We start from the raw sequence: 25,664 nt of genomic DNA on the forward strand, positions 1-25,664 counted from the left end.
TTAGATGCCTATCTGCATCTTTAGGCATGTAAATACCTTTACATATCTGTCCCTAAGAGCCTTACATCTGAATCTCATGCCTTTTGTCACACCATGTCCTCAACAACCTCATATTTTTAACATAAATCATCCTGCTTCGAAAGTGATGGTGAATTGATTGGGATGCCCTGGTGTCATTCAGCCTTGAAAAATCCTCTCCCTTCAAGTGACTAGACATTATTTATGACCATTGATTTAAACGGCTTCTGCAAGTGTCCGAGTGGCAATAGAAGTGGAAGCACAAAAAACAATCTATAGGGACAGGATGAGGGAATGTTTAAGTAGCCTAAATCATGACTGGATTCCTCAAGTGCCATTTCTCAGTACCCATGGATTGTTCACAGCCAGCACAAAAGGATATTTTGGTTAGACTCTCTTAACATAATGGACAATTTTCTTATTCTTACCTCTACAAACAATAGAAGATGAGGGATTGGTAAACTCTGAAATTGTATGGACTATCCCAGTTTGATGATCTCTAGGTGTGGAGTGATAAGATTCTAGTCCCCCTGAAAACAACAAAGCCAGTCCCCCAAAAAGGGGTAAAGATCATGCACATGTCACCATAATGGGTCTCAATCAAGGCCTCAGAATGACTGCTTGAAGGTGGGCTTAACCATTGTTTGTATGTCCTTAGGAATCCCTGATATCTGCAACCAAGAAGCATGGCAATGTATGTTGCCATGGACCTCACTGCTATATCCAAGGCATACAGTAACTGCCTGAAAGTAAATCCACACTACCAGCTGATTTTCAGCAATTATAGATTTGAGCTCTTCCCTGCTGTCTTGAGGGAGCTTATCCAAAATGTCTGATATTTTATGCCAATTCAGGTAGTCATTTGCCGTTAACAAGGTCTAATAATTAGAGATATGTAAAGTGAAGACTTGCTGAGTAGAAAATTTTCCTTCCAAAGAAATCTGGACATTTTGTTTTTTTGTCTCTGGGTGCTGTTTTCAGCAGCCCTTGGTGCCTGATCCCTTTCTAGGGAACCTAGGACTGGATGGGTATAAAAAATAATCAAATCTAGATGAAGGTTACCTGGTAGCATCTGTGCACTTTTTTTGGAGGCTGGTGCAATAGATGCCAGTGTCTGCCAGATATATCTTGCTGTCTCCAGTAAACCATTGTTAATTGGCACAGCCAAACAACTAGGCAATAATATATGTAAGATATTTAAGAGTTTGTGATTTTTCCTGTGTCACCTTCTCAGGTATTTAACATGTGGTGGAAAAGATCCTGAAATATTTGTCTGTCTTCAGACTGAGATAGTGTTGCAGGCACTACACCTTTGTCCAGAGAAGATAAGGAGATACCTGTCAGAATTTTCTACCTATTAGTCTGAGGTTGCTTTTAATCTGATACCTACTCTTGTTGCTCGATGTGGGAGAGCACCACCTATGTCCTATGAGCTGTTTGAGCTATAGAAGGGGAGGTGAATCTCATCCTCAAATGGGCAACAGATAAAATTATTCTGTCAGGCTGCATGCCCCAATGGCCCCATAGTGTCAGAACTGGGATGGGAATGAGAACTGGGGCCTACGGGGTACATACCATGGGGCATGCATCCTTAGAACCTCTAGGCCTGTGATACCAGGAACTTCTCTCTCTCTCAGAGCCAAAAGATCATAGGAATGGGACATCAGAAAGTAGGCAGAGGACACCTTCCTGAGGCATTCAGAAGCTTATGAAGAAAAGTGTAGGTTACTTACCTTGTTCGGGAACTGGAGTTCTTTGAGATATTTGTCTTTATATGCTCCACTTTAGGTGCACATGCAACCCATGTCCTTTAGTCAGAGACTTTTGGTAGCAGTGCCCATTTACTCCAAATATGCACCCTAACTATCCTCAGGCCATGTACCAAGGGTATGTAGGGCAGTGTTGGACAAACCACCCTCAGTTTCTTCTCCACCACAAATTCCTGTCAAGATGAGACTCTGAAGCAAAGGGGAAGGAGGGCAAGTAGTGGAGTACTCCTAGGGGCAAACATCTCAAGGAACTCATGTTACTATACAAGGTAAGTAACTTCTCCTTCTTCTTCAAGTAATGTCCCAAAGGGTGAGCCACTTCACGAGATTCCCAAGCAATATGCTTGAAGATGGCTGCTTAGGAGCTCGGTCTAAGACTTTTTGAAGAACGGCATTTCCAAAAGCAGCATCTTTGTGTGCGCTCATATAATAGCTCTACAAATTTCTTCAATTGGAACATTTTTCAACAGCACTACAGAAGTAGACAATTATCTAGTAAAATGAGCTATTAGTTCTAGGAAGGTTTGATGCTGTATGATTGAAACATAACCATTTATATCATTAATATTGTTGCTGTTAGACAATTGCAACAAATCTTGTACAAAGTATATCATGTAAGGTGTTAATGAATAGGTTACAATTTGCTGAGTATGATTACCCTGTTTGTATGTATGTATAATCTTTGTATCTAAAGTTATGAATATTGACTATGTGCCAGTATTTCAGATGTTTGCTCCTGGGTTAACAGGCACAAGGTAGTTTACATCCAGGCTAGCCAGCACACTGTGAACGGATAATGCAATTTGATGGCCCATTAAAGAACATAATGGCCATACAAGAAGCTTGTCCCCACCCAGTGAGCCTTTCTGTGGATGCTTTAGCCAGAATATGAGTAATGGCTGCTCCTATGAGTCATCAGATCATGCAAGGGGCATGTGACTAGCTCATGTGACCCTGGACACCATCTTGTGCCTGTAATTTCCCACAAACTAAGACTGAGAGCAACCCCTCCACATGGAAGTAGATATAAAAAATCCTGGAAACATCTCCATTTTGCCTATTTCCTGCTCTGATCTCTGGACAATGGACTTCCAGTAAAAGAAGCATTCCAATCAATGGACTGAGGACCCCTTCCAATCTTTTGGAAATTACCAGAGACTTTACAAGCTAGCAGTCTGTAACATCATTGCTACAAACCTGATATAAGAACATAACCAACATAGCCTTTTTTGTATATATATGATATATTTGACCATTTTTAACTCTCTTCTCTTATAAATAAACCCTTTAGATATTAGATTGGCAATGGCGTGATTATTGGGTAAGATCTGAGATATCTATTGACCTGGTTGTGGGCTGATCTCTTGGGATCAGAAGGACCCTTGGTTTGATTAAACTGGTTTTCAATAACCACTCATCATAAAGTCTAGTGTCTGGGCGGTGAAATAAGTGCTCAAATGCCCAAGGAGACTGCATTTTTGACTTCTTGCTAACCAGTATAGTGAGACAGAATTTTACTTTTGTTACTGGCTTGGTGTATTTCATGGTAGAATAACCACCACTTTGGGGTGAGTCTGCCCTATTTCTCACCAGTTTGTCCTGAATCTGTTATTCTCAGCTGTGACCCACTGAGGCACAGTGACCAATGGAATCAAGTGAGAAAGGTGCTCCACAATGGGTTGGAGGAAATGGGTAAAACAATGCAGCTGATGATCCAGATGGTGGGACAGTTCACAACCCTGATCGAATCATCAAAATGAGTGTTTGCTCAAAGTCAAAGGCTACACTGCTGTTACCGTGAAGGCTGGAGATTTTTTCTTAAATGGCAGCCCTCTCTTAAGGACTTTTATTCTTTGACAGGCCAGAAACTGAGCAAGATGGGATCTTTGTCCTGTCTGTAGTCAAATAATTTTTCTCTTGTTTTCAGAGATATAGATTCCCACTGAGCAAAGCATGGCCCTTGAATCCTTCAAGAAGTGTAAGGATTTGTCTGTAGATTCACTAAACTGCTTTATTCCATTGAAGGGGAAGTCCTCACCAGTGTTTTGAACTTCTCTCAGGATTCCAAAGGCTTTAGGCCAGGAAGCATGGTGCATAATGACTAGCTGTTCTTCAAATCAGCTGCCCTTTGGAGAGGATATCCCCAAACTTCTCTGGTTGATCCAGTAGTATGTGGTCAATAAAGGAACTGACCAATTTGGTAGCCTAAGTCCGAAGTCTACACAGCTGTTTTAAACACCATAGCATGAGCCTGAGTCTCTGGCCTCTGAGACTCCCTGCTCTGGGTTTAAAATTCAGAGTAGACATATACCAGGTCCTGAGCTACCCTTTGAGGGAGTGAGATGGGGTGATCTTTTCCTCCCCCTGGTAGGACCAGAAGCAGGCCTCATAGAATGAACTAACAGAAAAAATATGAGGTGAATCTCTGTAATTTTCTCTGTTCTTTTTGACAAGGAATGACAGACAGAGCCATTCTTTGGGATGTGCCCTTCCCCAAGGCAAAAAGACATCTTAGGTGACCATTGTTAAGCAACATAGCCACTTCATACAAAGGGGAGTTCTTGAAGTTGGAAGACTTCAGTTTATTCACAGTAATAATGCCCATAACTACAAAAAAAAGATTCCGTCACATTAAGAGAATATTTTTGTTCTTGTTTGTTGTTTTGCCAGTGGGCAACCCTACATTATTATACACTAACACAAACTTCAATAACTCCGTACAAATAAGGCTAGTTGTTTTGCTCAGTATCCAGGGACATGGGCACTGCAGGCTTCCATTTTGCAGCTACAGGTGGTAAGAAAGAACAAAAGGGCTGTTGGGCCTGCTCTGCCCTTTATGCCCTTGAAGAGGTAGGGGAAGGACAGGAGGACACTCTGGGTGCAGGACACCTGCAGACACTGCTGGCCAAAAGAATCCAATCTCATGTACCTGGGGTCACATGGGCACCAGAAGTGGAAAACATATGGACAGTCACTGAAAGAAGATTATTAAATTGCAATAGGCCACTTGTATCTCTAAAAGTAGAGCTGAGTGGAGAAAGGCAATCTAGTTTCTTCTCAGGAGTTACACTATGGGAGGATAGTCTTAGGCATCGATTTCCACATGTGATGGGGCAGCTTCCCTAAAAACAGTTTAACCAACTGGAGGAGGATTCCCCTTGCAACAGCTCCTTTGACCCTGGCACAAAAAACATGCTTCTGGCAAATGGAGGCATCATCAAGTCAGCCTTATTTCCTAATGATTCTGCATTGCCAGAAGGACACGGCCTTAGAATTTATTGGCAGCCAGCACCCAAATTACCGAAGAACCATGGGATGAAAAGCTTAAAGCTATCTTTGCACCTTACCTCCTAAACTGGGCTGAATGCAGCAGTTGCAGCCTAGGATCTGGGTCTTAGATACCAGTAAGGGTTCAGTAAGGGATTAGCCAACAGAGACTACACTGAGGACCCATGCATCCTACATGTTCCCTGTTCCCAGTCTTCTATATTCACTTTTCAGGCAGTACTTGGCCCTCTCTAGATCGTCCAGCATAGGGTGAGGTTGTGGCCATTTCCTACACTCCCACACCTCCAACCTACCTTACACACAGAAGAGTGGGTTTTCTACCAGCAGGTTCCCAGCTTCCTGATTTCTGTCATCAGAGTCCAACATACATTTGGGGAAAATTTTGCTCTATAATTCAAAATATCATTTTGGTGTTTATTAAACATATCCTTTTCTTGACAGAGATACCAGTTTCTCCCTTTGGAAAAGTGGGAAACATTGACACACCCTCCCATTCCTCTTTTCTAATATCTCCTACTTCCCTTATATCCCTCAATATCTATACTATATTTTGAAGAGCATATATAGGACCCAATTTTGATTTCCTTATTCACATGAGTAGCCTCATTCACATCAATAGGAAACCACACATGAGTAAGGCAATTACATTTTGACCCTTTTATCATTAAATCAATTGAACTATTTGTGGGATAACCAACTATTCAGTGAGAGTTACAATAGCACCGCCAGGCCACAAAAGTAAACAGTTATTACTATCATCGAAACTAGAACATAATCATGAAAGTTAAAACTTGGAAGTTATATAACCAAACTCAGTTATGTGATCACTGCAAGCACTGTCCAATGTTGAGAAGTCAGAAACATAAATATGAAGTAGTAATTTAGGATATGCCAGATAATTTAGATCAGTTATGTGTTTTTCTGCCTTGTAAAATATGAGAGTTATTTTTAAAAAGTGGGGGCGTGAGTGCAGAAAAAACTATGCCCATAGGTGCATTAAAAATATGAAAGTAGATTTTCAAAGTGTGTATAAATCAAGTATTATTTCTCAATGGGACTATTTAGAGAGGTAAGAAAGGCAAAATAGGCCTTCTGTAATCATAGGTCTGCGTCTTTGTTGCAACAGTATTACAGTTACAGTCTTGTAGTTGTAGGTCTTGGTGGAGCCCTGGGCATAGCCAAAAGGGTGAATGAAAGTAGGCCTGGCCTTGGCAGAGTAGTAACACATTAGGTGTCAGCTAACCAAGTAAGCACATTCCTGACGTGAGAGGATAGTACCAGAACACCCAGAGTTTTCAAGTAGCTGTGTAAACAAATTCCACAAGAGATGGTACAAGAACACACTTACCCCTCATAAGATAAGGAGGGGATGATAGGGTAATGGATGAAAATGTTTTGTTCAAACTAGCAGATTCAAGGATGGTAGCAACATATGGAATGTAATATGTAACTTGTCTGTATCAATGTATAAAAGTAGAAGTCATAGGAGGGGCATCTTTGTGCAAGTCTAGGGGACAGCTTCGTGGTGTGCTGATTGAATTGGTACCATTGTCGCGAGCATACATGTGTTAGTGAATCTGTAACCATTGAGCCTGGACAATAGTACCGTGCTTTATCGACAATAAACCTGGCCAAGTGCTTTCATCACCAAACCTGTGGTCTTTCTTTATGAACACCAGCAAGGTCTGCGGAATCTGCCAGCTGCACTCTCTGCTAGTGCAGCTAACACTGAAGCTCAAGGAACAGCAGCACTTAGCAGTCTTAACAACACTTCGCAGCACTAACAACGGTAGTATAGCTCTTCTCTTCTCAAATGAGCAACAAAAATACTTTTAAATTAAATTAACATTGTTAAATACATTTATTCATGTATGAATGTCAGTGCTTCATGGAATTTTCAGAAGCCTTTACGAAACTTTGAGCACTGATAACTTCCAGTGATCTGCCATACACATCCATCCATCTCCTCACTGGTTATCCCCTACGATGACCTTCCACCATTCTTTCAATAACTTTCTCGAAGTTATTTCCAACCTCTACACCTAATATGACCAAAGCACATAATTTTATATCTTTGATTTCCAACATCAGGGTCTACTTCTCTCCAATAATATTTCTAAGATAAGCATTCATCTTTGATTCCATCCAGGAGATAGACAAGAGTCTTCAGCAGCACCACATTTCAACTGTTCAGTTTTCTTCTTTTCTGAAGCATTAACGTCCCATGATTCACATCCATAAATCTCTACAGTAAAAAATAAGGCTTTTCACTAGACACACCTTCGTACATTTTGAGATGCCATGTTTTTTCCACATTTTCTTAAGGAAGTCAAAAGCTGAGCGAGCCATCCCTAGTCATCTTCTGATTTCTTTGGAATAGCCTTGTTGGTTGGATATATACGATCTGAGACAATTAAATTTATTTACTTATACAGCTTGTCTGTTAATCATGATGTTGTCTTGCATCTTGCTTTTGCTAGTATCAATGTAAATACATTTTGATTTCATCACATTCAGGAGCAGCCCATATTCTACACTAACTGTTTTTACATACCCCAACATTTGTTGCATTGCATCTGCGGTTGCAGCAAAGAATGTTGTGTTATCAGCAGATCTGACGTCGATGGAAATCCCAGCTCCTTTATCAAAACATTCCAAAGCTTGTCTCATAATAAATTAGGTATATACGTTAAAGAGGCTTGGGGCAGAATACATCCTCGTTTCACATCCTGCCCAATTCTGCCTACTACTGTTCACACTGTGATCTGCTGGTGGTGGTAGAGATTTGTGATGAGTTCAATGAGGTGCTTTGAAATCCCCATACCAGCCAGTATCCTCAAAAGTTAGTCATGTTGGATGGTATCAAACACTTCTGTGTAGTCAATAAAGCACATGATCAATGGGTGATTATACTCATCACATTTTTCAATGATGAGATGGATATTTGTGATTTGGTCATGTCTTAATTAATATTATTGCACAGGTTAAAAAAAGTTGAAAAGCAAAACCTTAAGGATAAAAGGGCCATCCAGAATCAGATACTGCCCTCACAAAGTACTCACAACTCTGCGGATATAAACAACATGTTCATTGTGGATAGAAATCAATTTCTTAAATTATTCAGGTTCATACTTTAGGTTTTCTTTTCATCATTATAATAGCATGATATTTCTACTTGGTGTATTGCAATCTTAATGCAGTTCCCTATTGCATTTGCATTTAATATAAAGAAAGGTGATGCCAGTCAGCTATGGGTTATAGTATATGTAGCAAAATATTATATATATATATATATATATATATATATATATATACAAACACACACATAAATCACAGCTGACTGGCATCACCTTTCTTTATAATTGAATACAAATGAAATAGTGAATTAATTTTTTATTGTATGTATGTATGTATATATAAAAATTCATTCTCTATTTCATTTGCATAAATAGACACACACACCAATTTCTCATGTAAAGTGAAGGGTAGCAGACAATGAAACAGATTTTATTTTACCTTAGCAATATCTCCTTCATGCAGTTGAAAGGTCCTGGCTCTAAGATGGATCCCTTTACCAGCCTCTGTTTCAATTTTATAGATGCATTCGTGGTTGTTGTCATAGTTAGATGGAAAATTTGGAGACAGCAATGTTCCTTCATTTCCAGAGACACTTGCTCCACATTCAGCTAAAGGAAATAGGCACATTAAAAATAAATTAAAAAGGTGGATTATCCATTTCAATAATATAAAATAATAATTATATTCAAACTAACACTAAGTCTCTTTTATAATACTTAAGTAATAGAGACTATCTGAGAGAAATATGTTGCTGCTGTACTTTATCTTCGATTGACAAACTACCAAAACAACGACCATAAAACAATGACCACATGCTTCGCTTTTAGACTAAGGGAGATTCAGGTTACCTTGGTCTAGTCCCCTTAGCCTTCAACATCCCTTTTAGTTCTCTCATCAGATGGACCTCCACCACAAGCTGGGAGGGCTGATCACACAGAAATTAAATGTTTTGTTGAAGCACATCTGACAGCTGTTCTGGTCTTAGGCAGAAATAAGGGGAGCACTGATCACATTGACTCCCTATTTTACCTGATAAAAAATACTAGACAAAATGGAGAGTCAAGTCCTAAGGTAAAAAACAAAAATCTGACAGTATAATAGCTATTGGAACAGTTTCTTCCATCAGCAATAAAGAAGCTGCTGACATCTGCCAAAGATGAAATCAACAGCTACCCTCCTTCACAAGCAAAGAGTGGATGAGGCCTTCTCCCAGCAGTTTGGAGGGTGGACAGAAAAGACGTCCCCTTCCCTCTCAGCGGTAAAGAGAGTCGTTTTATTGCCTGTCTGGAAAGGAAGGTGTGCAGCATGAAGCAAAGGGTTAGGCTGTGGACTTAGCTTGTTTTCTGATTGAAGGGTAACAAAAGTATATCAAGAATGCAAAATAGATATGCTAGGTCACAAGTGATAGCTTCAAAACTCAGGACTTAAGCAAAGAAGAAAAGAATGAAATACTATTTTAAAATCTAAATATTAGCAGCTTTGGAAAAAAATACAGAACTATATTTACCTGTTCTGAACTATAGTCACAAACTGGTAGGTAGATACTACAGGACGTTTAAATATATATATATAACTTATATTGGACTGAATAATAAGACTTAAAGATCAGGCAAAAAATAAAATACAGTGTATTGTTCTGGGAACATGCTCATGGAGAAATGCCTATATTATATCTATATATAGAAAATCAATTGCAAAAAGACTGACTCCAAAACCAAGTATAACGTGGCCTTGACAGATACTATCAACTTTAGATGTTTCTGGCTCCTGAAAAACGTAAAGAATATTGCAGTTTTTGTTTTTAAATTCCTCTGCTATAATTGATTTCATTATAGATTCCCAATGATTACAAGAAGAAGAAAGAGAAGACACTGATGGTCTTACATAGAAGTCTTGATCCTGCTCTCCATTTGAGATCCGTTTAGACAGTATGAAGAAGGGAAGCATCAGGGAGCTGGTTGTGACTCCTTGATTCAGGGCCATGCCACCGTGGCATAAGTTAGAGGTCAGTCCTGACTTGTGAAGGATCAAAAGTAGTGAAGTTCTACCTCACCATGCCTCCTCCCCTCCTCATCCTGCCCAGATGTTGCACTGTCTTTCCCCTTACATTTAGGGTGAGGGGGACAGAAGGTAGAGTAGGTAGCCACCTCCACCAGCAGATAGCTTTCCTATCAGGGGGATTCTCCCACGGATATCTCCAGCCAAACTTAAGGCCACTTTTCCCTGCATATATGACACAAAGATGTTTTAGTAGACTGGAGAATCTGCCACTGAGTCAATAGTCATATATATATATTTTCTATCTTAGATAAATTCCACAAGCCAAGTCAGGGGCAAGATATCTTCCCCTAACAAAAGACCTATCACATATACAAGAGATATTATACATGGTCATAGAATCATAGAATCATAGAATATAAGGGTTGGAAGGGACCCCAGAAGGTCATCTAGTCCAACCCCCTGCTCAAAGCAGGACCAATTCCCAGTTAAATCATAGATATGCTAATTTAACCTACTGAATCTATGAAAGGAATTAAGTATATAAAATCAGTTCTACTCAGTGCCATTATTACAGTCAGTAGATGCAAAGCCAACAGTGCTGACACAAATATAATTTGATATATTTCTGTATTTATCATTTTATTTAACATTATGAAAATTTCATTAAAATTAGTACGTATCCAGTGAAGAACCACTGCAGATGGCGTCTGTCTGTAAATAATTAACAAAAGTTCTGGCAGTAGACTTAGGACATCTTATCTCACGTAGAAAGTTCAGATATCCTATACAAACTTTTCCACAAAGAGGGGTCTGCTCAGATAAAGATCAATATGAAAATACTCCTTGAGGAATACATATATCTTTGTTTCCTTAGGCCCAGTTCATGTTGCTTCTCTATCTTCCTCAAAGAACTAAAACTCATTGGCTGTAAAGTACTTTTTAAAAAATAATATTCTTCCAGTAATCAAATGAGAACCAGGAGGACATACACAATACCAGTAGGTATTACAAACAAAACAGGTATAGCCCCACAGTATTAATATCTGTGAAGTAATATAAAATTAACATTGAACTAAGCTGGAAAAGCAAAAACAAATGTAAACCTATTAAATATGCTTCCCAATTAGGAAGATGAATTGTATAGAGAATTATTATTTTAATGGGGAAGAAACTATGATCATTATTATTTCTTAGTGGCCACAGTGTACAAGGGGCTTTATTGAAGATATGTCTAGACACAATTCCTACCCCAAAGAGTTTACAGTCTAAAGGTAGACATGACGACAACTAAGAGCTAGAAACAATAGATGGAGAAGTAGAAGGATTGTTGATGAGGATTCAAAAATAAGTTCACCAAGTTATTATGACCCCTTTGTTTTCCAAAATATGTTCCATAATATTTACAACCATCCTCTCTTCCCTGACCCCTCTAATTTACTAAAATCACAGTCTAGGAAACAGTTCCCCTTAACCAGATCCCAGACCATCATCAACACAGAATCATAGAATCATAGAATATCAGGGTTGGAAGGGACCTCAGGAGGTCATCTAGTCCAACCCCCTGCTCAAAAGCAGGACCCATACCCAATTAAATCATCCCAGCCAGGGCTTTGTGAAGCCTGACCTTAAAAACCTCTAAGGAAGGAGATTCTACCACCTCCCTAGGTAACGCATTCCAGTGTTTCACCACCCTCTTAGTGAAAAAGTTTTTCCTAATATCCAATCTAAACCTCCCCACTGCAACTTGAGACCATTACTCCTCGTTCTGTCATCTGCTACCATTGAGAACAGTCTAGAGCCATCCTCTTTGGAACCCCCTTTCAGGTAGTTGAAAGCAGCTATCAAATCCCCCCTCATTCTTCTCTTCTGCAGGCTAAACAATCCCAGCTCCCTCAGCCTCTCCTCATAAGTCATGTGTTCTAGAACCCTAATCATTTTTGTTGCCCTTCGCTGGACTCTCTCCAATTTATCCACATCCTTCTTGTAGTGTGGGGCCCAAAACTGGACACAGTACTCCAGATGAGGCCTCACCAATGTCGAATAGAGGGGAACGATCATGTCCCTCGATCTGCTCGCTATGCCCCTACTTATACATCCCAAAATGCTATTGGCCTTCTTGGCAACAAGGGCACACTGCTGACTCATATCCAGCTTCTCGTCCACTGTCACCCCTAGGTCCTTTTCCGCAGAACTGCTGCCTAGCCATTCGGTCCCTAGTCTGTAGCGGTGCATTGGATTCGTCCATCCTAAGTGCAGGACCCTGCACTTATCCTTATTGAACCTCATCAGATTTCTTTTGGCCCAATCCTCCAATTTGTCTAGGTCCTTCTGTATCCTATCCCTCCCCTCCAGCGTATCTACCACTCCTCCCAGTTTAGTATCATCCGCAAATTTGCTGAGAGTGCAATCCACACCATCCTCCAGATCATTTATGAAGATATTGAACAAAACCGGCCCCAGGACCGACCCTTGGGGCACTCCACTTGATACCGGCTGCCAACTAGACATGGAGCCATTGATCACTACCCGTTGAGCCCGACAATCTAGCCAGCTTTCTACCCACCTTATAGTGCAGAGGCATGGAAAATTGCAGAGGCTTTGTCTTCTTGACAATTGAGTGCCACCTGAATTACTGTTTAGCAAGGTACTTAACGTGGTTTGGGTGTATATTCAGTTTATGTCCACCACTGACAATCTTATTGTGCCACCAAAACTTTTGACACCCACGTGATTGTCAGCTGTGTATTGGCATTGCTTGGTACACAAACTTTGGAATTCATTGGTCTTCCATTCTAATCATGTGTCTATCACAGTTCAAGGCAACTGCACCTGTATTATCCCCCAGTGATCCAGCAGGAGGAACCCATCCTCATGCTTCCAGCTGTCCAGTTCTTGCCTCTCTTGGATGAAGAGAAATGTATTAACCCCTTCCAACTGAGGTATTTCCAGGCTGAAGAGTTCCCAGCCTACCCTATGATATTCCGAGCAAAAGTCAGGCTGCCTAAGGAGGCTGTTTTCCCTTCTTTTCAGAGATGGCACAGTGTAATTTTCAGTTAAGCTACCACACAGCTATTTCTAAGCAAGCAAATTTTACTCTTAAGGTACAAGAAATAGAGAGGAATTATTAAAAAAAGTAAAAGAACACACACATGTGAGATCACCCAAACTCCAACATGGGTTCTGGTTGATGATTAGCAGTTTTTCCTGTGGTCACAAGTTCATCACAACTTCAGTTAAAAACAAGCAGCCTCATGAATCAGAGAGCCATTCATTTATCCAGTTTGGCTCTTTGAATAGGTCATCAGCAAGACAATGGGTCCACACTCCAGAGTGAAGCTTCAAAGAAGCTGATAACCAGAGGAATTATATTAGCATACCCAATCCTTCTAGAGATTTCCTGGGAAATTCACTTAATTTTAAAAGTTCACGATTTCAAAAAGCTCTTTAAAGTTCCTAACATTTTGCCAAGATTGCATTCATTCTTTCTTCCTCCTAAAGAAGTTCTATACAATCCTAAAATGGTACACAATCATTTTCAATACAATGGACTCCCAAAATACTTAAAATTAATTCAGCAAGGTTTAACTTAATTCTTAAGGTTTGTCCAGGATATTGTCACAACTGCAACAATGTCCATATCAAGAAAGCCGCTGAAACCAAACCCATGCTGACTGAGACAGTTGTTGGATTAGGCTTTGAATATCCTCCTTTCTGATCTTGTCCTGACTTTTGAGATGGAGCATCTGAGGAAGGCAACAGGAACTGAAAATGTCAGTCTGGTGTTCTTCAGCTTTCCTAAGCACCCATGTTTCACTTCCATACAATAGAGTTGTCATAACCATGATTTTTTAGATCCTCTGCTTCCTGAAAAGTTTGATATCATGATGTCCCCACAAAGGCTGATGAAAGGCTTGAAACATGACAGCAGCTGCTGTTTATACAAGTGTCTGCATCTTTATAGCATCCTCCAGTACTGTCTAAGATTCTGTCCGAATATTTCACAACTGCCATCTGCTCGATGTCCTATCTAGATAGGTTAATACTAAAATGGTTGTAATCTGGAGCTGGAGGCTGCTTGATAGTAATGGCCAAGGATTTAGTTTAATCCAGATTACTAACCAGACCAATGCGTGATGCTTCTTGCCTGACAAAATCAGCCATGAGCTGTAGCGCTTCACCAAACTGATCCAACAAGACGAAGTCACTGGCGTATTCAAGAATTCAAAGCAGAATGGTGTTCAGCTCAATGACACCAACAGGTACCTCTTCAAGTTTATCCATTGACCAATCCAGACTGATACTGAACAATGATGATGACAAAACCAGCCTTACCAAACTCTCATGGAGACAGGAAACCACCACAGCTATGTAAAACTCCCTGAATGGCAACAACATTCACTCGTCCCCCATATGAAGCTCAAGGTCCTTGAAGCCACCTTCTATTAACTTCATCTCTACTTATTTATGCAAATACCACCTATATCCCTCTTCTCCTTATGTTCCATCCAAGCTTCACTCCACAATATTCCCTTTGTCTTTATGATTTTAGGACCTCATGCCACAAACACTAACGGACATGATGATTACTCCCAGTAGTAAAAACTATTAGTCTTAATGACAAGTAGTTTTTTAGGTAAATTAGGAAAAATGAATCCTGATAATGCTATTGGTCCATTACTAGATTACTGTGCGCAACCAAGCTATCAAGATAGCTTATTTCACAATTTCATCTCAAAGCCACATCAAGAACACTAGTTAAAGTCATAAATAGTTAAGCCTCTCAGACACTACATCTAACAACCACTTTCAAGAAAAATGGCAACTGGTGGCACGGGACTATATTTTGGATCAATGGCACAAATTGGCAGATGGACACCTCAGATCTGTGTCCCCTAGTCTGTCTGGATCAACTATCACACACACCTCAGATCAACCAAATGAACCTAAATATTTTCTTCTTTACAACAGGATGTGCTCTGATCATGGGAAGTTTAACTCATATCTTTACCACTGATGCATCTTGATCTCCTTGGCCTGCCCTACTCTCATGGAATTAAAGAACAAACAATGCGCCATCTGATTACAGACTCCCCTTTCGTGGGATGGATATGATTGACCTCTCCAGATGATGTTGCCGTGATACAGTGGCTACATCCCTTATCCAAACCAAATTCATTGTTTGTGCCATCAGAAGCCATATGCTAGAAGACTAGACAGAAACAGTAGAATCATCAATAATGATGCAGAAAAGGCAGAAGTGTTAAAAAAAATTCTGTGCTTTCTTTAAGAAAAAATGAACATAATAACATTCTTTCCATTCCATTAGCATCTCAGGAGGATCTTAAACAGCATCTAATGAAGACAGACATTTTTGCTTGCATATTTATACCTGCCTCTGGAAATTTCCACGACATGCATCTGACGAAGTGGGTATTCACCCATGAAAGCTTATGCTCCAATACGTCTGTTAGTCTATAAGGTGCCACAGGACTCGTTGCCATTTTTAAATCCATGGATCCAAATAACTTGCATCGAAGAGTTTTAAAAGATCTGGATGAGGAGCTTGCTAGACTATTAATTTTGATTATCAATAAGACACAGAACACTGGAGAAGGTGCAGAAGACTGGAATAAAGCTAATGTTGCGCAAATATTTTAAGAGGGTACATGGGATGACCTGGGTAACTATAGGCCTGTCAGTCTGACATCAATCCCAAGTAAAATAATGCAACAGATCATATAAGATTTGATTAGCACAGAATTAAAGGACATGGGAAAATAAATTCCATCACACTAATTTGATATTTTTTTCATGAGATTATGTTTGATTGATAAAGGTAATAGTGTTGATGTAATATACTTAGACTTCTGTAAGGTGTTTGACTTGGTACCATATGACATTTTGATTAAAAAACTAGAAAAATATAAAATTAGCATGATACACATTAAATGGATTAAAAAATAGCTGACTGATAGGCCTCAAAATATAACTGTAATTGGGAAACCATCATCGAACATGTGTGTTTCTAGTGGGAGTCCCACAGGTATCAGTTCTTAGTCTTACACTATTAACATTTTTATGAATGGCCTGAAAGAAACCATAAAATCAATAAAAATAATGTTTGCAAATCACACAAACTTTGGAGAAGTGGTAAATAATGAAGAAGACAGTTCATTAATACAGAGCAATCTGAATCACTTGATAAACTGGGCAAAAACAAACAATATGCATTTTAATATAGCTAAATATTAATGTATATATTCAGGAACAAAGCATGTAAGCCTGGGTGACTCTATCCTGGGAAGCACTGACTATGAAAAAGATTTGTGGGGGTCACGTTGGATAATTATCTGAACTTAAACTCCCAGTGTGACGCTGTAGCAAAAAGGAGTAATGTGACCCTTGGATGCATAAACAGGGGATCTTGAGTAGTAGTAGTAAGGTCAGTTTACCTTTAAATTTGGCACTGGAGCAACCACTCCTGAAACACTGTGTCCAGTTTTGCTGTCCACACCTCAAGAAGGGTGTTGATAAATTGGAGAGTTCAGAGAAGAGCCACAAGAATGATTAAAGCAGTGGTTCCCAAACTTGTTCCGCTGCTTGTGCAGGGAATGCCCCTGCTGGGCTGGGCCGGTTTGTTTACCTGCCGCGTCCGCAGGTTCGGCCGATCGTGGCTCCCAGTGGCCGCGGTTCGCTGCTCCAGGACAATGGGGGCTGCTGGAAGCGTGGGCCAGTACGTCCCTTGGTACATATGAGGTACATATGGAATAACATAAGGTAGATTTCTTAAAATCTACAACTGTTGCAATATTTATTTTTGAAGTCTGTTAGTCTGTCTTCTCATTTTTCTTTATTTTAGACGTGTTTTGTTTTGTTTAAAGCTACTGCCATCCACAGCAACACCTTCTGTGCAAAGCAGCTAATTCAACTACGAAATAACTGATACAGTCATTCACATTCTCCTCTTTTGCATATAAATCTTCTCCCAGTGAATAATCACTTTGAAAACTGGCTCATGAAGACCCACAGTTTGGGGGAATCAATCCAGTCAGTAATATCTCTCTCTCTTCTCGTAGGGAAAAGTTCTATGTACTAATCTTCATTTTCATCTTATGTATTTAGGATCAAATAATATTTACTCATTAGATATTGTAGTTAGAATAATTTATTATAGCCACACTGTCATCTTGTTCAAGTATCTTAAATACATTATGCAAGTAAGCCTAAGCACTGAGTGATGAAGATTGTTTTAATAAAGGCATCAGGGAAATTTGTAAAAGTCTGTCTTTGGTAAATGGGACATAAATACATGAAACTAGCAGGGAAGTTGCTCTGAAGCTGCCAACACCATGCTAATTCCTTACAAGTCAAAATAAATGAAAGGAAACTAGCATGCAGAAGGACAAAGCAACCTGCTTCTTGAGATATGCTCCAGGAAGGACATGGGGGGAGTCTGCTAACTTGTTCACAATGGTTTGAGGCTTAAAGAATTCAAAAAGAAAAAGAAAAAGAAAAAGAAAGAAACAGCATGTTATTCCTGATTTAGACTGAAAATAGAACTACTTTGTTCTCATCAGACCATATAGGTAGCATGCTGAGTTTGAGTTGAATAGGCAGTGATTAAATATATATATATACACTGCATGTAAAAAAGTCAGAAGGACTTTTCTGGGCATGGAACTTTATTTAGATTGTACAAAAATATATATTAGAATTAAATTATTGTTTAATAGCTCAGAAAAACTCCGCACATTCAAATGGTCATATTTGACTTAAGTTCCTTATTTTTCAATGTGTATTACATGAGCACTTTTCAAATGTGATCTATGGATTTAAAGATTTGTGAGTGTTTCTATTAAAAGCCTCCCCCACACTTCCTGGCCCACCCACTCCCAGGTAATTTAGGAACAGTGACTGCCTTTCTTAATGGCTTAGCTAAGGTCTGTTCTTCAGTCTGAGGATGAGGAGCAGGGCGTCTGGCCCTGTAGTGGGCCATGCTGCTCACCTGGTCCTTGCTGTTCTCGTGTGGGCAGGGGAATGCTGCATTCTTGGGCATAAAGTCTGCTTTGGTTTCCATCTATGTCTCTTTCTCCCCTGCTAAAATTTCATGAGTGCTCCTGCTGAACCAATCAGCAGTTCTCTACTGCTTCTACATAGGTGGGAAGGGACAAAGGAGAGAGAGAGAAGTGAGATGCTGAAAAGGAATTGGGAGAAAAGGAACAAACCTCAATGTTGCCCCAAAATGAATTTTTAAAAAGTGACAGAGAACTCAGGGTAGCTGCTATTAAGGAAGGAATTTCTGTTGTTTTAAACTGGGAGATTATCTGAGGAAGGGGCTTCTGCTGAATTCAGCTCTGAACTACCTACATTTGCGTTCAGGTGTCCCCAAGCTCCATAAATGACTCCTTACCGACATAGGCACTGGGACATGTCAGAACACCCTTGAGGCCCACAGCCAGCAGAGAATGGAGGAAGCAGGGCCTGATTAAGGTTATGAGGGGCCTAAGGCTAATGGGAGGGAAGGTCCTAAGTATGAATTACATGTTGCAAAAAAAATTATAAAGTCATCATTTATCTACACACATATGTACATATTATGTATTTATGTAAAATTAACAAGTTTATTCTAGTCTCACTACACTCAGTTGTTCAAACAAACAATTTGTTTCCCTAGCTTTAGCTGTGGCAAAGTTATGAGTGATGTCATCGTAATTCAAAGACCTGACAATTTCATTCTAAATGCTCAAGTGGGACAAAGCACTGAGATGCTCTTGAGTCATGGTGCATTGGAGGACATTTTTGACCCTTGTTAGAAGAGAGAAGGACTGTTCTCCACTACAGCTAGTGATCATTAGTGACAAATACAGCTATAATGCAGTTTCAACATTTGGGAAACATTCTATCACATTGGATTCAGTGATAACTTGGTACATCCAAATGGATTTGCTTTCGCCATATTTTCTCTATATATCTGAGAATGATGAGAATTCAACAAATTGAAGAAATCCTTTACTACAGTAAAATCTACTGAGATATTGTCTGGGTACTTCTGACACAGACATTTGAGACCTTCACTGACTTCAGGACTTGAAATGTTAGGCAAAAAAATTATCAGTACACTAAAGGTTTTGTCAGTCTTTTCGTAAACCTTGATCTGATGTTCTAATGACCTCTTCAGTTTGTCAATGATTATGATGAAGATATTAACTCTGAAGGCCTCCTTGTCACTGAATGAGTGGGCACTTTCATTGTCTCATGTCTTCTGTCTTTTGTGGTGTTTGGCTGACTTATACTCATGGTTAGCAGTTCTTGCAGCCACCAGCATTTCATTCTCATCAAAACGATCCCACATTTTGTTGAAGAACATTTCCAAGACTCCTCATTAGGTCTACAGCAGTGGAAAGGTCAATCTGAGCACTTTGCAAGCTTAGACTGCACGGTGCTGAATGGCTGAAGTATATCATTCCAGACCTCACACAAAATATCAGTTTCCAAAGTGCGCATTTTATCACTCAGGATCTTCACATCTTTTCTTGTTGCTGATTTTTGAGATTCATCATCCTTGAAGCTATCTCATGCTTCAAGGATGTCGGGGTTTCCCAGAACAACTGCATTCACAGCTTCAGCATTGGCACTCCACCGTGTCCCTGAGAGTGATTTGGGCCCTGGGCATCCTTTTGGTAGTGAATCTCTAAGAATCATCCCATGACTGTTTGATGCAGAGAGAAAAAAAAAAGTACAATTCTTGGACAAATCCAAAAAAAGAAACTGCTTAAACACAACAATCCATGGCAGACTGGCCAATAAGGTTGCGTGAATGTGCAGCACATGGTATGTAATCAACCAAAACATTGTGCTCTTTTATCTTTGCCTGCATTTCTGATTATTTGCCACTCATATTACTTTCATTGCCATAGCTTTAGTCACAACAAAGGCTGATGTCAATCCCATTTTCGGGGAGGAAATCGAATAGATACGAGGCAACTTTCTCTCTTGTGTGGCTAGTAATGTTTATGAAGGTCATGAAACACTCAACTGGTCCACTGGGTAGCACATAACACAAGATGACAGTCAGCTGATCTACATGTGACACATCCAGTGTTGAGTCGATGGACACTGAAAAATATCCCATATCTTTGATCTCATCTGCAATGGATGATAGCCTCATCTTTGCCAGCAGTGCAATTAATTTATCACAGATAGTCTTTGATAGATATGATGTATGGCCTTTTCCACGATTTGTATGTTCATTGATGTGCTGAGCTAAGAAAGGATCAAACTTAGCGATTAGCCCTAGAACGCCAAGGTAATTGCCATTGTGTTTTGATCCAAAAGTCTCACCTAAGCCACAGAATTGCAGATCACACTCAGCAAGAAAAACTGTGGTTTCAGCTATGCATCTGAGGACGTTCTTCCAATATGCATGAGTTTCCAAAAACTGGTTTTCATTTGGGTATCAATTTGCCACTAACTTTCTTTTGGGCACGGTAGCTGCTAACTGGCAATGTAAGCTGCTCACTCATTGCATGATTGGCAATGTATGCAGTAATCTTCCAATCATTGAAGCCTTTGCAGAACATTCCCTACTTTTACTTTTTGATATCAGAAAACAGGCAGCAATAAAAAACATACACTTTCTTCTTAGAAGGTGAATAAATGAGCCATTCTCACTTGCCAATCTGTTTGTTAGGCTTCATATATTCAAATATTGATTTGGTCAGGTAACGATTCTAATTGGTGTACTCTTGCTTTGTCAGCGAAAAGTCAGCATCTAGATTCTGGCATTTCTGCTGGCCCTTTTCAGTCCAATATGCAAGGAGATCTTGAGAAGTCATGCCCTACTCTCCTGGATCATTGGAGAAGGATATTTTTATATTACCGTCACTGGGAAAGTCTTCAGAGGAGTGGGGTCAGACTGCAGCTGGAGAAGTCACAGAAGATTGCTCCCTTTCATCAGGCGCAGGTATAGCAGGTTCACTTGGGCTGGTATTCGCCTGGACTTCCTCACCACCAGACTTAGTAGGAGAAAAAAAGTTAGGAGAGAAGGAGTACCTTTCAGCACTACATCTTGTCGTTGCCCTCTTTCTTTGGCCTCCTTCAATTTCTGCCATCATCCTTTCTTAGACATGGGTTCTATTGTCCAGTGTAGGCCTACTGTATACAAAGTTCAGTATTGCTTGGGCCCACAAACACTTACTTAGCCCACAAAGATAAAATCACAATAACTATAAATTGAATTCACAATCTTGATGGATTAATTTGTACAAAGCAATATCTAACAAGACAAAAATTTTCTGATGGCCCCGCTACTATTGCTTAGCTGTTACTTCAATATGGAATGGAGGGCCTACAGTGGGGCCTAAAAATAGGAGGGCCTAAAGCTATAGCCTTATTAGCCTATGGGTTAATCCGGCCCTGGGAGGAAGCATTAAGTTGGTGGTTTAAAGTCATGTTCTTAAACTTCTCCTGTTCCTGTACTGAGCAAAGCATGGCTGGAACATGATAATTTTGTTATTTTGTTTGGGAGGCAAGTAAACATGCTTTAAACAAGTAATTTGTTTCTTCTTTCATTTTGGCACCTTGAAATAGATAAAAGAAACCATGGCAGAATGAGTTTTTGAAGACTATCAAACAGTTTCTGAATATAAGTATAAAATCTATAAAACAAACAAAATGGTAAGTATACTCACAGGAACACTCAAACTGAAATGCTGACTTACCAATAACAACAAAATTCAAATTGAAATTACACTCAATACATTTCATGTAAAAATTGCAACAATAAGGTTTATACAATAGTTTACACAGTTTCAAAATGCTGGAAAATATTTTTAGTAGATCCAAGGAGAGAAAGATAAAGAGGAGTAACAAGCTTTCAATTTAAAGTGTGCACTGAAATGAGAATCTCTAACTCATTACAGAATGAATGTACACCTGACCTATATGTTTCTCTCTATTTCCTTTTTCCTGTTTGAGTGGGGAGACTGATCTCCTGGTGACTGGAATGGGCCTCCAGTGACCCTTTATGACTGGAAGGCTGTGTGCAGCAGTAAGCCCAGGCACACATGGATGCACATGGAAGATCCCTCATACTGACAGGGGTTAAAAAAGGTTGCCCGTGAGAGCAGAGTTATTTCTTGCTCCCAAGCCAATAACTGCTCTGCACCACCACCCCTGCCCAAGACTGAGGGAAGAGCTTTTCCACTGTGTTCACAGCAGCAAAGTTGTGCTTTTGGTTTTGCTTGATTGGTTTCAAAATCTAGACGTCACTCATACCAGTCCTCAACTCTTGTCCTCAGGGTGAACCTGGTCACATTTTTGGCCTGAGAGGATTACAGAATAGATGGAATTTTCTGTTTTAAATATAAAGATCAGAGATGCATCAGACCTTTGCTCTCTTTCTCTCCATTACCAGTCAATAAAGTATCTAGACCTGGAGTGGGCAAACTTTTTGGGCCGAGGACCACATCTGGGTGGGGAAATTGTAGGAAGGGCTGGAGCAGGGGGTTGGGGTGCGGGGTGTGGGAGGAGGTGTGGTGTGCAGGAACGGGCTCAGGGCAAGGGATTGGGGCAGAGGAAGGGGGCGGAGTGTATGAGGGGACTCAGGGAAGGGGGTTGGGGTTCAGGAGGGCTGCAGAGTGCAGGAGGGGGCTCAAGGAAGGGGTGCAGGAGGGGTGTGACAAGGGGCTCAGGGCAGGGAGTTGGGGTACAAGGTGCAGCAGGGGGCTCAGGGCAGGGGGTTGGGGTGCAGGAGGGGTGCAAGGAGGAGGCTTAGGGCAGGGAGTTGTGGGGTGGCATGCAGGAGGGGTGCGGACTGCAGGAGGGAGCTCAGGGCTGGGGGTTGGGGGGAAGGAGGGGTGTGGGGTGCGACAGGGGGCTCAGGGCAGGGGGTTGGGGTGCGAGGTACAGGCAGGGGGCTTAGGGCAGAGAGTTGGGGGGGCGGGGTGCAGGAGGGGTTCGGGCTCCAGCCCGGAACCACTTACCTAAAGTGGCTCCGGGGTGGCAGCGGCGCACACCGGGGCCAGGGAAGGCTCCCTGCATGCCTGCTCTGGCCCCACACTGAGCTGCTCCGGGAAGCAGACGGAACTACTTCCCTGAGTGGCCCCTGAGGGAGGGGGGTGCACAGGGCTCCACGCGCTGCCCTTGCCACACCTCCAGGTACCTCCCCCGAAGCTCCCATTGGCCGCGGTTCCCCATTGCCGGCCAATGGGAGCGGCGGGGGGTGGTGCCTGGAGGCAAGGGCAACACACAGAGCCCTCTGTCCTCCCCCCTATCCGGGGCCCCAGGGACAGGGTGCCAGGCACTTCTGAGAATGGCGAGGGGCCTGCGGCACCACAGGGGGCAATCCCGCAGGCCAGATCCAAAGCCCTGAGGGGCTGGATTCAGCCCGTGGGCCGTAGTTTGCCCACCCCAATCTAGACTTATATGCATGACATTTCCTGGCTTCTTAAGAAAACTTTTTTAAAATGCTAAAATGTGAATAATGATACATTTTGCATAGTTTACTGTTTAGAAACAAGTCAAAACAGGGATCGTTCATACAACTGGCTCTCTAGCCTCTCTTACTCTGAACTTTGTGGCTAGGATAAAACGAGAGCACTATCCAAATCAACCCTTGTTTTACTTTTGCAAACTATATCCTAACACTCCATTTTGCAAAACTGAAATCTCTTTAGTTTCTTCTACTTCTCCTTTTCTCGTTCAGATACAGAACCATTCTGAGGTTCCAATATATTCAGACTTTGATCATGACTTGATCAAATCACCATTTGTTTTCATGAAATCAAACTCTGACCCAAAAAGCTTTTGAAAACCTCCTACGATTTTGTCCATGTTTATAAAATTCCAAAATTATAAGATGTGGTTATTAAAGACTGCTATAAAATCAATGTCATTTGAGTTACCTTGCTAAACTTTGTCACATAATTTGCTTCATAAATCTACCTAAACATTTGGCAAATTAAATCTGACAACAGCTGTCTCTAGCCTTATAGATCTTGACAGAACCTCTCTTCCATATAGCAGCACAGCCTTGGCCGGGCAAGGGCGCGTTTCAAATCCTTAAAAATTTTTTTAAAGATTTCTTCCTTAAGGCACAGCTTCCATAGAAGTTAAATGGGAGCTTTGTCTGACTGAGGACTGAATTATGGATGAATAAGAATTTCCAGATTTGGTCCAAATTGCTCAAAGATGAAGGTCTTTCAAATCATATGATGTGAGGGAAGTAAAAATAACAATATAAAACTCAAATCCTAAGGGTTGATAATACCAAGGAATTCTCCAGTCCTGTTCAGGATGACAGGGGTGTCACTTTTGTTGGAATTCCTATGAAATTGCAACTCACCATTACAACATGACAAAATAGATTCATTATAATTAAGTATTTTACAGTGAATACCAAACAAATTATTAAAGAAGAGCTACTTATTAGAGAGTGTTATCAATTTATGTTAGCACCCCACCATTAATTATTCATGTTGTATTTATTGTAACCCCACTAAGCATGATACATTAGTGATAGTAATGTGAATATGACATGAACAGTGCCTCCATAAAGATTCCACTGTAATTCAGCATTAATGTATCATTAAAAATAAACTGCTAAATACAATTTAATAATGGAGTCACACTAATTAAACATGAAATAATGTAACACCCAGTCGGTGTATCTTTTCAACAGCAACTTTGTGCTGTTCCATAGCCTGTTTTAGGAATATTCTATGTAGGCCATAAAACGGTACCAAAAAATGAGTTCACTTCATCAGCCATGTAGACAGTAGTGCAAATGATTTAGACACAAGCAAAATTAGTCAATTGGGATACATAAATGAAATGGAAGTGTAATGTGCTTGCTATGATAGTGCATTTCAGTGATAATTTAACTGTGGTATCAATCCCTTAGTTGCAGCCAAGGCATAGAGAAAGAATGCTGGGAAGAAAAAGGGCAAAAGAGGTTGCGTGTCTACCCTTTCTGGCATTTTTGCTCATATAACAGTAATATAAGCAAATGTAAGGGTGACAAAAGTACTAGTCACAGTAGTGGTATACTACTCACATTTATAGAGTATAAAATAAATAGTAATATGAAAATAGATTAATATTAACACTTGTTAATAAATATAATTAACAATTAAACTGGTTGGAGAAAAATTGCCAACATTTTCACAACACAGTGTTCCTTTCTTGTTCGAAAAAATCAAAATTCAGATAATAATAATAGCGTCAGAGTCTAAAGTAAAGCAGACCCCAACACTAGTTTAATCTGGCAACCAGACAATATCTAGCTCATTTCAGATAGGACATTGGTTTCTCAGAAGCATGCTATAGTGTTTCAAAATTCTCTTAAAGAAATTATCAACATGCCTCACAACTCAGTTGATATACCTGTGACTTCATGGTATTGTTCATTATGTTGATTAGATGCCCAATCTTTTGCATTTTTATTTATAGATACACACACACAAACAAACAACTGTTTTGTCCTTATCATTGGCTCACTAAATGACATTC

At 40.3% G+C, this 25,664-nt stretch overlaps 1 protein-coding gene across 2 annotated transcripts in view; it reads right to left on the bottom strand.

Moving 5' to 3' along the window:
- Nucleotides 1-25,664, bottom strand: part of CSMD1 (CUB and Sushi multiple domains 1) — a 1,991,107-nt gene that overhangs the window by 413,715 nt on the left and 1,551,728 nt on the right. For both annotated transcript variants that reach the window (XM_048845330.2, XM_048845329.2), the window contains exon 22: nucleotides 8,592-8,761. In XM_048845330.2, coding sequence (XP_048701287.2) covers nucleotides 8,592-8,761 — 170 coding nt within the window. The remainder of the gene's footprint in view (nucleotides 1-8,591; nucleotides 8,762-25,664) is intronic.

Source organism: Caretta caretta, chromosome 3, assembly GCF_965140235.1.
Source record: "Caretta caretta isolate rCarCar2 chromosome 3, rCarCar1.hap1, whole genome shotgun sequence".
NCBI lineage: Eukaryota > Metazoa > Chordata > Testudines > Cheloniidae > Caretta > Caretta caretta.